A 16,482-nucleotide genomic window follows, 5' to 3' on the forward strand; every position below is an offset into this window, starting at 1 on the left:
TAATGTTGAATATTTTTCACGGGTTATTTAATAAGAGTTAAAGCTCTTTACATCAGTAAAAGAAAACATGTCTAATAGTTGTGCACCCCTGAATATCAGCCAACAGAGGCTTGTTCTATCACTGCTCTTCTGTAATCTGCTGAACGACTGAAGGTAATGTAATGAAGTGTAATGAAGCGTGTGTCACCTCACTGAAGGCTTGACTGGGTGCCGCAGAAGCACCGGTGTCCTCCATGTATTCCTCCCAGACGAAGTGCTCAGGGTTCGGGTGTCCTACAACAAAAAGTCAAGAGTTTGTTCTTCCAGATGTAAAGAAGACGAGGAGGGTTTAATGAGTGATCTGAAACACTCTCAGATCCACGACGGGATGAAGAGAGAGAGTAACTCTGAACACATGAGGAGCATGTCTCTCACCCTGAGGAGCTGTGAGCGGCCGGCCGTGGTCCTGACACCAGCCCACCGGGTGAATGTAGGGACTGCTGGCGTCACACCTGAGGAACACACAACACCCGTCAGCTGCTGCATACACTTCAACACTCATCTTTCAGTTCATTTACTTTATACTCGTTTTCTTGTGTGCATGCCATTTTTGCTTATTTTTTATATTATTTGAATTTTAGTATATTTCGAATGTGCATTTGTCATTTAAATGTTTTTGTATTTTATTTGAATTTTAGTAAATGTATTATGTGCTTTTGTCATTTTCATTTATTTGTATTTTATTTGAATTTTAGTAAATGTCTTACATGTATTTGCCATTCTTATTTATTTTTATTAATTATTTGTATTTGTTTATTTTATTCTACTTTAAGTTATCTCTTATGTACTTTTTAATTTGTATTATTTAATTTCAGTTTTTAGTGTTTTAGTACTTTATGTTCATATTAAGATTTTATTTTTTATTTCCACTTTAGTTTTAGTTAAGATTTAATTTTATTTATTTCCAGTTATGAATTTCAGTGAATTAAAATAAACTTTAACATTAATAACTTTTATTTATGTATATACTACTACATATTTTCATTGAATTAGATTTTATTTTTATATTTTTAAACTTTCATTTTGATTACATTTGTAGTTATTTTTAAATGTGTAAAATTTTTTGTCTTTATTTTAACAAGCATTTTATTCCCATTGCACTTTCTAAGTTTTTTTAAACGTAAGTTTTTCATCTTATGTTTATATTTGATTTCAGCTTGTTTAATTTCAAACTGCTGTATTAACTTCATCCCACATGCCCATGTTACTGTAGTATTATTTATATAACATTACATCATTAATTATAAATATATTGAATTTGCTTTTATTTTTTTCAGTTTTAATTTTAATTTGAGTTACTTTTGCAACTCAAATTATTTTTGTAGTTTTTATTTCTAAAAATATAAAAATATTTCCACATTTGAAATCTTCACTTTTTATTTCAGTTTTAGCTTTATTAATTCATTCACTGAGGATTTTTTTTCTTTTATTTCTTTTGCAGTGGAACCAGTGATGCAGGGATTGTTTCTCCATTATTTCAGCATAAAGCACCTGAGTGTATGACAGAGCGTGTGTGTGTGTGTGTGTGTGCAGTGTGTATATCTGCTGAGCGTGTGACTGTTCTTCCACACACACACACACACACACACACACACACACACAGTAATAACACTCTCTCAGACTCGGATCCATCTACACACATCTCTGTGTTTCACCTCATCTCATGAGCAGATCCCAGACGCAGTGCGTTGTGTAAACACACACACACACACACACACACACGACACGCATCACACAAACAAACACGAATCAGTCAGGCATCATAAACACTCCTCACATAAGCAGGGGGATATTAATGCGCTACTATTAATGTGCGTGAGAGATGATGACGATGATGATGATGACGATGATGATGAAGATCGGAGGATCCAGTCACAGCCTCCACAGAACACCACACACACTTCTGTTACATCACACCTCCTTTAAATCATCATCATTATCTGGGATCTCTCTTCTGTCATCAGCCCCTCGCTCCTTATATTCATATATCCATTAGGGGTTTGCATATTTGGGGACCTGAATGGATTCTATACATACAGACAGATACATGGTAACACTGAGCATTCTGGGTAACCATGCATTTACTGGTGTCAGCACACAGAGAAGTAGGGTAGGTTAGTTAGTGCTGGTCACCAGTAGTCGTAGGTGTCGTCCCAGTTGTCGAAGTGCACTAGGAAGCGCTGGTCCACGATGTCGGCGATGCTGGCCACACACACCAGACACGGGTTCTTACGGTCCACGGCCTCCAGCTTCATGCCCACCTCAAACAGCGAGGCGCTCGACTCCTGCGAGGAGAAGCTGCTGGTTAGGGACACACACAGCATCTCTAGCGCAGAGTGATGCGATACAATGTTACCTGACTCCTTACAAACGGAACTGATCACGTAACTCAGTTACTATTTATGGTAAGTAATGCGTTATGTTACTTTTGAGTTACTCTTTAAATCCAGGAAGTGCTTGCTTGTTGGTTTTTAATATGAAAAGTTCTTCTTGTACAAATGTTTCAGCCCAAAAGTAAAGTGAATGTAACTCCAGGTCTGTACAGTAGAGGGCGCCGCTCAAACTAGTCACATGACGAATATAAGGCAGGAGAAGAAAGTCATATTCAGCAATAACTCAATATAAAACACAAATGTGTCATGTGACTCCTGTTCTCTGTCACCATGACAACACCAGAGCTGTCACTCAACACAGGAGAAACAAAGTAACGCACGGATTTCCTTCTAAATCAAGTCATGCGTTACTTTACTAGATACTTTTAATCTGATTTGCACCCCTTTGCAAGGCTAGTGATGAGGGCCTTACGCTGGATCTGAAGAGGTTCTCCGGCGCCGCTTGAGCGTTACAGGCCTCCAGATATTTCTCCCAGTTAAACTCGTTCAGTTTGTAACCTGAGCACACAAAATACAGAAGAGATCAACCAGAAAGATGACGACACTAAACACATCCGGGTCACATTACACCTTAAAATCTTAAGGAATAATATTTCACAAAGAAGTTTGACATTTATATATAATAATTAAAGACATTTCTCAAAGTGAGATGATCTGCTTCATCACTGCAAGAGTTTTACTGACAGTATTAAACAAATTCATAAATGATCAAATAAACAAACAGAAGTATTTATTTAAATCAGAATAAGCTGAAAAATACACAACAAATGATGCCATTATTATTATTATTATTTTTTTTTCAGAAAAACATCTGACCAGATGTTTGAGAAGAAACACATCAAACTGAACTGTTCTTCTTCTTCTTATAATTATCTGGTATATAAATCTGTCTAGTTTTCTTCTCATCTTGTGGTGAATCCAGACATCTCCTGGACGGTTCTCTTCTTCTGGCTCATGTTTGACTCACACACCTTTGGGTGGATGGAGTGTGTGTCCCGTCGCCTCGCTCCATCCTGCCGGTTTGATGTCCGGAGAGTCAGCGTTTACCCAGAAGTCATAGCACTCGGAGTAACCATCGATGTGGAGCCGCAGACGGAAGCCGATCACCTTCAACAACAACGACAGGAATCTCAATCTCTATCAGACACGTCCACATGACGCTAAACTCACCAGCAACACTCCAAACAAGCTCAGAAACACAAAAATGATCCGATTCCATTCATTTTGACACATTTCTGCATCGCAGCAATGCATTCTGGGACATCCATTCCTCCTCTCTGAAGAATACATGTGCATCTGCTTTTTGTTCAGAATTTAAAGCCATTAAATAAAGCATATACAAACATCATCAAAACCAAAGTGCATTAAAAAAAGAGAATGCATATTTAATAAAAATAAAAAAACTTTATTAAAAAACTTGATTAGACTTTACTCGAAGCTGTTATGCATAACGCATTATAAAGGTATAATGTAAAGCATCATATTTTTATATAAGTTACTGTAACCAAAGATAAATACATTATAATATTAGCATATTCCTTCTTACATCTAAAATAGTCTGTCATGTGTTTTAATGCATTATACTTTCTCAAGACGTCACAATGAATACATCAGAATTATATCTGTGACTACAATTATTCACGAGATCAGAGACAGACAATGCATTATGAAGTGCATTACAGGGTATAATCAATTAATGCAATAACATTTTTTTATTTGTGTGTGTGTGTAGGCTTTATATAAAGTGCTACCAAAGTAATGCTTTTAATTATGCATGCAGGCTAAGTGTCAAAAACTTGGTAACACATTAGTTAAAGCCTTTATATACACACACACACACACACACAATGCCCTATACATTTTATTTTTCATGCATTATGTCTTGCCATGCATATAATGCATTGTTAGATCCTTGGATTATTGTTATAATAAGTTATAACACTTATCTATTGATAGTTGCATCCTTAGAAAGGACAATGCATTAAACCACAACAAACAGCCAATGCATGTTAACTCTGGTTACAATTATTTATGCAAAGCTATAATTCATAACAGTGTATACATGAATACCTTTATAATGCATTGCACAGACAGGACACAAGTGAAGCCTCTGAGAGCTGGAGGAGAGCAAGACAGCGAGTAAGAGACAGATTCTGACCTCGGCCACGGACAGCACACAGAACATGGACGGATGCAGCGGCTCGATGCCCTCCAGCCTCATCCCCACCTTAAAACCATTCCTGCTGTCGGGAAACACCTGGAACTGGAAGAGGAGACCAGGAGTTAGTATCAGGAGTCCATCACATCTGTTTTACATTCTAGTCATGCATCTGGCAGACGCTTCTATTCAAAGCCACTTGCATTGCATTCAAGAAATACATCTGATCAGTTCATGCTTTCCCTGGAAACGATGCTTCCTCCGGTCTTTTTACATTTTTCTACATTTAGGTTTATTTATTAAGAAAACTGGTATTTGAAATGAAAGCATGAACATGTTGCAATGTAAATTGCCAGATTCTTTCATGTTTTCTTCCTCTCCGAGAGGTGTTCTGCTGGTCCTGGATCAGTGGTCTGTACCTCAGTGAAGAGCTGCAGAGGAGCGGCCGGAGATGCATCGTCCTCCAGATACTGATCCCACGACCACGGCTTCTTCTTACCGCTGACCGCTGCAGAAAACACACACCAGAACACACACCTCTCAGATCCAGACACACTCATGAGCACAGCGTGTGAGACGACTCTGTTTCCTACTTTGTGAAGTAGAGACTTTATTCTTCATCTTTGCGGTTTCTTCTTTCGGTCGCTCCTGAGAAGAAGCACATGAGCACTCGTCAGCCTGTTCTGAGAGTCACTGAAGGTCAGGGGTCAGGGGTCAGGGGTCACTGTACTCACACGCAGACTGTACTCATCTGACACGCTTCTGGGGTTCAAACTGGGTTTCTTTCTCTTGCGCTCTTCACTCTGCATCATTCGAGATCGGCTCTGCAGAAACACAGAGAAAATGATGTAATATTATTAGATTTTAACACGTGTTTTCTGTGTGAATCTGTGTTAAAGTGTAATGTATTTCTGTGATGCTCCGCTGTATTTTCAGCATCATTCCTCCAGTCTTCAGTGTCACATGATCTTCAGAAATCATGAAAATATGATGATTTACTGCTCGAGAAGCATTTCTGATTATTATCAAAATATTGATTTGAGCTGTACTTCACTGAATCTCTGAGTCACTAGTCATGTGGTTTAACTGCTCTCTGCTGAACTGAGTGCTTTCTGACGGCTGCTCATATTTCATATTTCATATCGTGAGCTAGAATAAAACTGATGAATCAGAACTGACCTGTCCACAGTCAGGGGTTCAGCCCGAACAACACAGGCTTCATCTGTCCCCCATCACCTACAGGACCTGAGAGAGAGCAGCCACATCCACCCATCAGAACAGAGACTAAACCTGGTCAAACTACACTGGAACATGAAAGACACTTCACAGTTAAATGATTTGATTAGTTTTCAGGGCAACATTACTCATTATCATTTAGTTTATCTTGAAGTACTAAAATATCAAAATAAATGGAAATAAAAATAACAACCATAGACATTAAAAAGACAAGCAACAATTCTAAAACATAAAAATTTTAATAAAAACTAATCAAATCAGACAAAGGAAAACCTTAAAATGAAAATTAACCAAATCTAATTATAAAAAAAGAAAAAAATGATCAGTTATCAGGCTTTGAATTACCATTGAACACAAATACCAGAAATATTCAGTCAGAGAGAGACATGAGAGAGCAAAACACACACTATTTCTGGAAACAGAGCCCAAAATGAGTAAGAAATTAGTTTTAGATTAATTTAAAATGTATAATTTAACAAAGGAGTGAGAAAATATGTCAGAAAACTCCTCCAAATATGCAAAATAAGCTTTTTTCCACAAAATCTGTGATTTTCTCTTACTGTCTGGATGCAATCATCAGGCTCATGTCTGTATTTCTGCCCTTTAAGTCAAGATTAGATGTGAAATAACCTCACACATGTGAGAATGTGAGAATCTGGCTCAGATTCAGACAGGAATCGTGTGTTTGAGGTGTTTTTCTGCTGCGTCTGCACTGCACAAACCATTCTCCAGAGCCAAAATGCTACAGTTTAGTGAGAAACTGACGTGAAAGAGCAAAACAGATGCTATTTTTGGAATCAGTGCTTTAAGTGAGTATGAAAAGAGTGCTGATTTCCTTCTGCAGATTCATTGCATCATTCAAATCATGAGCAGAAACCCTGACTAACATCTTCCCAGAAGATTCCTCCCAGCATCCAGCGCATGTGTTTCTGTCACGTGCTTTCCTCCCATTCAAACCTCAAACAATAGAAACACCGCCGTGTCATCCTTCAAACAACTAAACCTTCAGAACTACAGATGCATTCAACCCAGAAGAGCCCGATTACAGACACAGATCACTCACAAAATCAGATTCTTCTGTGCAAAGAAGAAAGTTTCAAGAATGTTACAGCAAACACAGACTGAGACTCCACACAAGCAGCGTAAAGAATCAGAACAGCAGTCCAAATATACCAAAAACAGCCAATAATAATGATAACTAAACTTCACAAACTGTGCTAAACACCAAACATGCACTTGATCTGGGGCCTGTTCCAGAAAACAAATAAGCCAGGTTTATTTCAGTTAGTCTGACTTATTGTCAGCTGGTTTGGTTCAAAATAAGTCAGAAGAACTGATCTGAGCCTGGATTATTTCTTAGTACTAGTATATTTTTATTTAATGACATGTCAGCATTTTAGGGTATTTTCATGACAAAAACTATTTAAAGAATACAATGAATACCAGAAAACAAACACACACAAGTTATATTACACAATATTCAAAATTCTTTTTCTGTATGCTAAATAACACTTAGAGTGAGTTCACTTCAACATGCAATTAAAAGCAGGACAGTCCAATAAAATATGTTTGGTTTATTCAGTAAACTTGTTTTATGAAATATTTTCTCCATGTTCTTGTCAGAAAACTGAATGCTGTGAACATCGACTGCTGAGATGAACAGACGTCTACACAACAGTGACGAGAGCGTGCTTTAAATACTCTCTCACACACACACACACACACACACACTCGCTGAGCAGGAAGTGATGTGTGGGATCCATTCAGCAGGAAACATTTCAACAACTTCCTGCACAGAAATCCCAATAAACAAGAGAGAGAAGCAGAATTATCATCCGTTATGATCCGAGCGCACGTGAATATCGCTCCTGATCTACACAGAGAGCGCTTCACACACTAACACTGCTGTTTCAATGCACTTACACAGCTTTCTATTCCTGGAACTACAAGACATCCGCTCTGAGAGAATCCCTCTGCACTGAGCGTTTCTCAGCCTTCATTTATCATCATACACGCTCCACTTATAGAGTTCATATCAGCACAGCCATTATACAGAAGTCTAGTACTTTCATTAAACACAATTCATCTGTCACACTCTAGAATCTGAAACTTTAAGGGGTTTAAAATCTTTAAAAAAAAAACAAAAAAAAACTGTTTAACCTTTACATTCATTAACATTTACCCTTCAATTCTACAAAAAGTTGTTACTTTAACATTTTTTTCATTTCAATATAAAGTATAAGAAAATTAAACCTTTTTCATTTAATCTATTCAACATTTCTGATTTCATTTAGTTTCACTTGATAAAACATCTAAAACTAGAATAAACTAGGAAAATGACAAAAACATTATTTTTTTATTTAAATAAAAACTATAATAGAATCTCTATTATACTAAAATAACACTATTGTTGTCAACTACACATAGGGTTAGTTTTGATTACATTATTCTTATAAACATTACTGACTCTAAGCTTTTGAATGGTATCGTGTATTATGCTACAAAAGCTTTTTATTTTAAATAAATACTGATCTTTGGATCTGTCTACTCTATTCATTAAAGAATCCTGAAATAAAAATGTAAATAATATTGATAATAATAATAAAAATAAAAAAGTATCTTGAGCAGTAAATCATCATATTAGAAGAGATTCACCCAGAAAACCGCTGTTTTTTATATTAGAATAATATTCCACAGCATTACTATTTTTGCTGTGCTTTGGATCAAATAAATTCAGGCTTGGTGAGAGCAGAAGAGTCTTCTTTATAAAATATACCAAATATTAGTGTTCTAAAACTGTTGACCGGAACATAGATTACAGAAATGTTATACTGTACTGTTATATATATAACACACTATGTAGGTGTTTCGTCTTTTGTTTTGTGTGTGTTTTATTTTGCGATATACTCAATAATGTCAAATCAAACATCGTTAAAACAACAATTATTGTCGCAGACCATATATTGCACACCCCTAGTTTACAGTAATGATGGAAAAATTAATAATTTATCCTTTTATGAATGGAATCCATTCCAGCACAAATTCATCACTTGTATTCACTTGTAACATGGTTCGGTTCAGATTATTATAAAAACAAACCCACAAAACAAGATGATTAACTAACTAAAACAAGTCCCACTCCACTTTAGTCAGGATGAACACGTTATCTGATCTGAAAGCACTGATTCAGAGAGAAAGACTCCAGCAGGAGAACTGAAAACTGAACGTAAACACGGTATTTTTCTACAGTAAACCGTTTTGATTAATACTGTACACACAGAGCTGACTGAGGAACTATCTGAAGCTCAACAGGTGCAGCAGCTCCGACACGAGAAGACTGAAGAAGAAAGAGTCTCTCTCACACAGGAAGATGGCGACTGTCTTCAGCACAAACACACACATGTGATGACAGACACAGAGAGAGAGAGAGAGAGAGAGATAGAGAGAGAGAGAGAGAGACTGAGGGGAGAAGAACACAGCTGCGCGGGAGAAACAATGTAACACTCGCGCGCGCGCGTCAGCGGCGGACGGAGAAACATTGTAACGCGTCACACATCAAACACACACACGAGATACATCTTCATCTCCATTCGCTTTCAACGGCAGGAACACACACTTTAGTCGAGCAGCGTTAACACACACACAGTGCGGCTGTAGGGAACCCACACACGCATCACACACTCCTCACGACACAATCTCACACCTGTGGAGCAGACTGAACACTAAAGCGCAGATTCTGCGGCAGATCTTGATGATTTCTTACCCGCACTGAGAGCCGAGAGATCCACCAGACGAGGTGAGGTGACAGCACTGAGCAGTGCGCATGCGCAGAACACCAGCCCTCCACTGGAGGGGCCGGATCACGTGACCAGAGCAAACAACAACAACAACAACAACTCATCAGCAACACACAGCATCTCTAGAATATTCTCAACTCATCAAGTCACGTCACAAAAGCAAATATTCGCCGCAGACTACGGTTTCCATCAGAAATCATGCAATTTCTTAATTATTAACTTATAACAATTATAACAGTAATATATACAAATGTATTAGAATACTTATTTATAATTATATTGTTTATAATTATTAATTATATTATTTTTATTGAATAATAACTAATGACTATACTAGCAAAATGAAGAAACATTTTAAACAACCGAAGGTACTATATATCTCATAAATGCACATCTGCATTACATATTTTTGCATTATTTCACATCTGAATTGCATATTTTTGATCATCTGAATTTCATTTGCATTCATTCGGATTACACAGTTTTAACATTAAAATAATAAACTTAATTTGATTCATATTTGTCAGTCAAACATACATTAAACAGATCAGATCTATGCACGGCAACAATTATTTCTTTAATCAATTATTAATTTACTAATTTCATCTGCTCGATTTTTCTTATAAATACAAATATTTTCAACGCATTTATTCAAATTGCTTTATCCAGCATATACCCCCCAAAAAGATGGTTTAATAGTTGAAGTATATAAGATTGAAACAAACTGGACTTTTTTATGATAAATCTATAAAGTTGGTTATCATTTTCAATCTTTGATCTTTTTATTATTATTATTATTATTTCGATTATTTCCGAGTTCCAATTGGATTTATGTCACTCCAAAACCTTTAAGAAAACTTTTTTATTAAACATTATTCTTTTTTTCAAAATGAGCGTAGTATTGTAACATAAATTTTAAAATGTAGATAAAAATTCTATTTTATTCTATTATTTTCGGAGTGTGTCTGAGAACTGAAGTTTCTGATGTTCTCCAGCAGAGGTCAGTAGAGTCACTGATCACGATGTGTGTGTGTGTGTGTGTGTGTGTGTGTGTGTGTGTGTAAGAGCAGCTCATTCATTCATTTATTGTGTCTGTTAGAACATTATCTGACTTCATTCGATCAGTATCTCAGTTCTCTCCCCAACACACATCAGTTTACCTCAGTAAAATCATTCTGATGATGATGATGATGATGATGAACAGTGTGGTGACTGATAACAGTTGCTCAGTGCAGGACAAAGATTCAAATATGTCAGTAATCAGGGTCATGCTGTCAGAGGTCAGAGGTCAGCTTCAGAGCCGGTGCTGTGCTGGTTAACTCTCGTCAGCCAGGTCAGAGATTGTGTGTGTGTTTATAATGCTCATAAACATTCCTTCACGGAGGAACGTGCGTCTCGTGTGTCTCGTTCTCACATTCTTTCAGGGGACGTTCTTCTCACTCTCACAGATCACAAACCTGTTCACAAACACTCGCTGCATCCAAACACTGGTCTTTACCCATCATGCACTGGGCATGAGGAAGACGTGACATTTCCTATAAAGGGAAGTACATCAGTAAGACTGATGACTGATGTGTGACTTCAGACGTAAAGAGCCCAAAACAGCTCTAACTGCAACATATTTACATGTGTGTGTGTGTGTGTGTGTGTGAGAGAGAGAGAGAGAGAGAGTGCGCGTGTGTGTGTGTGTATGTGTGTGAGAGAGAGAGAGAGAGAGTGCGCGTGTGTGTGTGTGTTTAAAAATCATGATGCATTTTTACATTAAAGTGGGACTGGCACGTGACTCTGATTATCTGCCACTTCCAGAAAACTTCTGACTTCTGACTGTTTCCTCCTCGAAATAAAATAAAGAAGCTAACTGTGACTTTTTATCTCACACCTCCCACTTTTTTCCCCTCTGAATTATGCTTTCATTTAAAAAATGGAAGAAAAAAGTATGAATTATTATACAATAAGTCACAATTATTTTTTATAATTCTAGAAATAAATAAATAAACATTTATGCATATATTATATTTCATAACTAATGTTTATGATAATTAAATGTGCATTTTAAGAGTATAGTAGTTTTGGTAAGGAATTGTTAATAAATGCCCATGAAGAACGTCTATTAGTTTTATGCTCTTGATTTTGTGATTTGATCTACACACACACACACACACACACACACACTCACTCTCTCTCACAATCACTCTCTCTCTCTCTCACACACACACACACACTCACTCTCTCTCTCTCTCTCTCTCTCTCACACACACACACACACACACACACACACACTGAGTTAAAGATTAGAGAGCGCTGTGTGGATGGAGGTCGTCAGGGTTCAGAACATTCCAGAATCCTGTAGATTCCTGCGCTCTTACACTCCAGCACATGCAGCACACACAGTCTTCTTCAAGCTCAAGCAGTACAGCGTTGCGCTTGCAACACCAAGGTCAAGGGTTCAGACCGCAGGGAACATAACTGATAAAATGAGTAGTTTGAATGCAATGTAAGGCACTTTGTACTGAAGTTATTTATGAAGTTATTTATGACCACAGACAAACCCAAACTTGGTCTTTGAAATAAGGTTATTATCATTAACAAATCTAAAAGAAAAAAAAAAGTAAACATGAACTGTAATTTAAAATTGGTTAAAAGTTAAAACTGAAGAACTGAACTAACTAAAACTAAAATAAAATAAAAACTATATGGACATTAAAAGAACTAACAAAAATGACAAAAAAAAACCTTAACTAAAATTAAAACAAAACAGAAAATCTAAAAATCTAATTCCAAATAACACTGCTTTGACTTTATAAACCATTTTTATGCAACTATTTATCTCACAATTCTGACTTTTTACTCAGAATTGGGTTTATTTCACTCAATTCTTAGAAAAAAGTCAGTTGTGGGATAAAAAGTTGCAATTACCATTTTTATTTTTTATTCAGTGTCAGAAACAGGTTTGCATATGAACTGATCACATGTTTATCCTGAATTCAGTGTGAACCGCTGTGAATAAAAGCATCTTCCAAATGTAAACACATTTCTCCAAGAAGACATCATTTCACTGCTCCTTCTGTTCCAACAGATTAGATCATCTCATTAATAATGCAAACGCTTATGGCTCCACACACACACACACACACACACACACACAAGGGAGAGGTCAGAGGTCCCAGGAAGTGTCAGACAGCGAGATCCTCCAGAGATCCTGGAGACATCAGCACTGACCACTCCCTTCACCCAGAACGTCTCAATCTGTCAATCAAAGTCAGGTCAATTAGGTCTCAAGATCACACTGTACACAAGAATTCATGCTTATGAACCCTCTGTGACACTTGTCCTGTACAGTAGATGTGCTTTGTGTACATGAAGAACAAGTCAGAATTTCAGTATCACACTATGATAGTTTTTTATTAATATTGCTAGTTTTATTGAACATTTTGTGTTAGTGTAATTTTAGTAATGTTTTTTTTTTTTTATTATTCTAAAAATGTTTTATAATTTCTTCATATAATTTTTATAATTGTTTTTCTATTCAGTTTTTGTTATTTAATTCTTAAATGAAAATGAGAACTGCTGCCTTGGCAATTCGTTAAAATAAAATAAATATTTTTTTTCATTATTATTTTATTTCAGTCAAAATGTATTTTATTGCAAGCAGGGTTATTAAAGTTACTAAAACTAAAATCATAAAAAAATAAAATTTTCATTAAACGTTTTTAATCAGCTTTTTAATTAACATTTATCAATGAAAATATGATGTTTATTTGCTGTACTAAAATAGCTAAAACTACAACTGAGATACAAATATAGACTTAATCAACAGCTAAAATGACAAAAACACTAAACAAAAATACTAAAACTTGAACTAAAATGAAAAATATAGAAACAAAAACTGATTCAACAATATCAGTAAAGACTATATACTCAAATAACACAGATTTTTAGCTGTTTGGGTTTGTGTTGAACTGCGCTGAAGCCCTGTCGCTCATCATTTATTCAGCCTCTGAGCAGAAGCAGCAGTCCTGAAACAGGAAGTGACTGATAGAAATCAATCCTCATGTGCTGAATAAATCATACGCAGAGCACATCTATGAGCTCATGCTCCTGCAATCAAACAGACCGTGTGTTTTAATTTCACTTTCATAGAGACCTTCATTCAAGATGCAGAGCATAAGATACTGTAAACTGAGGTGATAACTGAGCAGAATCATCATATTCTGATTTCTGAAGATCATGTGACACTGAGACTGGAGGAATGATGCTGAAAATACAGCGGAGCATCACAGAAATGCATTACACTTTAACACAGATTCACACAGAAAACAGATGATTTACACTAGAATAATATCTCACATTTGTACTGCTTTTTATTTTTTTTAAATTAAATAGATGCAGGTGAGACAAATATATATAAAACCTTATGGTTGCTAGGTGGTTTCTAGGGTGTTATTCAGTTGCCATGGTGTTCTATGTGGTTGCTAGGGTGTTGTTTGGGTGCTAGGTGGTTGCTAGGGTGTTTTGTGTGATTGTTAGGGTGTTATTCAGTTGCTATGGTGTTCTATGTGGTTTCTAGTGTGTTGTTTGGTTGCTTAGGTGTTCTTTGTGATTGTTAAAGTGTTTGGTTGCTAGGTGATTGCTAAGGTGTTTGGTGTGGTTGCTAGGATGTTGTCTGGTTGCTAGGTGGTTGGTAAGGTGTTCTGTGTGGTTGCTAGTGTGTTATTTGATTGCTATGATTTTCTGTATGGTTGTAAGGGTGCTATTTGGTTGCTATGGTGTTCTGTGTAGTTGCTAGGTGGTTTCAAGTGTATTCTTTGTGGTTGCTAGGGTGTTGTTTGGTTGCTAGATGGTTGCTAAGGTGTTTGGTGTGGTTGCTAGTGTGTTGTTGGCTTGCTAGGGTGTCCTGTGAGGTTGCTAGGGTGTTGTTGGGTTGCTAGGGTGTTCTGTGTGGTTGTTAGGGTGTAATTCAGTTGCTAGGGTGTTCTGTGTGGTTGTAAGGGTGTTATTCAGTTGCTAGGGTGTTGTTGGGATGCTAGTGTGTCCTGTGAGGTTGTTAGGGTGTTATTCAGTTGCTAGGGTGTTGCTGGGTTTCTAGGGTGTTCTCTGATTTTGTAAGGGTATTATTCAGTTGCCAGGGTGTTCTCTGAGGTTGTAAGGGTATTATTCAGTTGCTATGGTGTTGCTGGGTTGCTAGGGTGTTCTGTGAGGTTGTTAGGGTGTTATTCAGTTGCTAGGGTGTTGCTGGGTTTCTAGGGTGTTCTCTGAGGTTGTAAGGGTATTATTCAGTTGCTAGGGTGTTCTCTGAGGTTGTAAGGGTATTATTCAGTTGCTATGGTGTTGCTGGGTTGCTAGGGTGTTCTGTGAGGTTGTTAGGGTGTTATTCAGTTGCTAGTGTTACGTTCCCACTTTTTAACTAGTCTAGGGGAATGGAGGAATACGTAACAAAGAAAAGGAAAATCCACATGGAGCCTCTCGTCCCAGTCCCAGCTCTGAAGAACACTGCCAACCACCAAAGGATCCACTAGAATGCGATTTATTATACTTTAATACATGCAGGAGTAGCAAGAACAAAGAAAACAGGCTTCAGGAGGGGGCATAGCCAAAATAACAAACAAAACAGCAGCTTACTCCATTTTGAAACTAACTTACCTAGCACAGGGAAAAATAAATAACAAAAAGACAATATATTTCCTTAACTACCTAACTGGTCCAAAAAACAGGAGAAAAGGAGTTAAAAGAAATGGGCACCCTCCTCCCTACAAGTTATAAAGTAGACAACTTAAATATTGAAGACAGGACTACAGAAGTATTAGCAATATTGAGCGGAGTTCAACAGTCTAGGTGGGAGCAGCAAGCAACAGTACACAAACTGAAACTCTAGCACAAAATTGGCATTAGGCATCAACTAACAACAGTACCAAAACCACAACACTAGTCTGGGGCTGCAGAGAGGGTCCATGCAGGGAGAGGGAGATGGCTCAATCTTTCTCCTTTCCTCTCTCTCCCAACTGTGCTTTCTCTGTGCTTTTATAGCTGGTTCCTCTCTCTGGAATGAGTGAATGAGTTGATTGGTCATCACGAGTATCAGGTGTCAGTAATCAGCTCCTATCAGCACAGCACAGGAGAGAAAAGATGACGGAGAACAAACAAAAGCTCTTGACTGACCCCAGAACAGTACAACCTACGTCACAGGACGTAACACTAGGGTGTTGCTGGGTTTCTAGGGTGTTCTCTGAGGTTGTAAGGGTATTATTCAGTTGCTAGGGTGTTGCTGGGTTGCTAGGGTGTTCTCTGAGGTTGTAAGGGTATTATTCAGTTGCTATGGTGTTGCTGGGTTGCTAGGGTGTTCTGTGAGGTTGTTAGGGTGTTATTCAGTTGCTAGGGTGTTGCTGGGTTGCTAGGATGTTCTCTGAGGTTGTAAGGGTATTATTCAGTTGCTATGGTGTTGCTGGGTTGCTAGGGTGTTCTATGAGGTTGTTAGGGTGTTATTCAGTTGCTAGGGTGTTATTCAGTTGCTAGGGTGTTGCTGGGTTGCTAGGGTGTTCTCTGAGGTTGTAAGGGTATTATTCAGTTGCTAGGGTGTTCTCTGAGGTTGTAGGGTATTATTCAGTTGCTAGGGTGTTGCTGGGTTGCTAGGGTGTTCTGTGAGGTTGTTAGGGTATTATTCAGTTGCTAGGGGTATGTTGGGTTGCTAGTGTGTTCTGTGAGGTTGTTAGGGTGTTATTCAGTTGCTAGGGTGTTCTGTGAGGTTGTTAGGGTATTATTCAGTTGCTAGGGGTATGTTGGGTTGCTAGTGTGTTCTGTGAGGTTGTTAGTGTATTATTCAGTTGCTAGGGTGTTGCTGGGTTGCTAGGGTGTTCTGTGAGGT

General features: G+C 37.5%; 1 protein-coding gene and 1 pseudogene across 2 annotated transcripts in view; one reads left to right on the forward strand and one right to left on the reverse strand.

Annotated features, from left to right (window-relative positions):
• LOC113042670 (lethal(3)malignant brain tumor-like protein 4) overlaps window positions 1-9,655 on the reverse strand; it is a 21,900-nt gene extending 12,245 nt beyond the window's left edge. The window contains exons 1-11 of one of the 2 annotated variants that reach the window (XM_026201680.1): window positions 9,590-9,655; window positions 5,770-5,835; window positions 5,325-5,414; window positions 5,184-5,238; window positions 5,010-5,098; window positions 4,591-4,695; window positions 3,404-3,539; window positions 2,845-2,930; window positions 2,173-2,324; window positions 415-491; window positions 188-273 (exon numbers count right to left, since the gene is read on the reverse strand). In XM_026201680.1, the coding sequence (XP_026057465.1) occupies window positions 188-273; window positions 415-491; window positions 2,173-2,324; window positions 2,845-2,930; window positions 3,404-3,539; window positions 4,591-4,695; window positions 5,010-5,098; window positions 5,184-5,238; window positions 5,325-5,402 (864 nt within the window). In that variant the 5' untranslated portion in view covers window positions 5,403-5,414; window positions 5,770-5,835; window positions 9,590-9,655. Of the gene's footprint in view, window positions 1-187; window positions 274-414; window positions 492-2,172; window positions 2,325-2,844; window positions 2,931-3,403; window positions 3,540-4,590; window positions 4,696-5,009; window positions 5,099-5,183; window positions 5,239-5,324; window positions 5,415-5,769; window positions 5,836-9,529; window positions 9,552-9,589 lie in introns of those variants that run through there. The other variant, XM_026201681.1, reaches the window with a different exon arrangement.
• The window catches only part of LOC113042671 (receptor-type tyrosine-protein phosphatase mu-like), a 673,064-nt pseudogene that overhangs the window by 287,924 nt on the left and 368,658 nt on the right, over window positions 1-16,482 (forward strand).

This window comes from Carassius auratus, chromosome 24, assembly GCF_003368295.1.
Source record: "Carassius auratus strain Wakin chromosome 24, ASM336829v1, whole genome shotgun sequence".
NCBI classification, from domain to species: domain Eukaryota; kingdom Metazoa; phylum Chordata; class Actinopteri; order Cypriniformes; family Cyprinidae; genus Carassius; species Carassius auratus.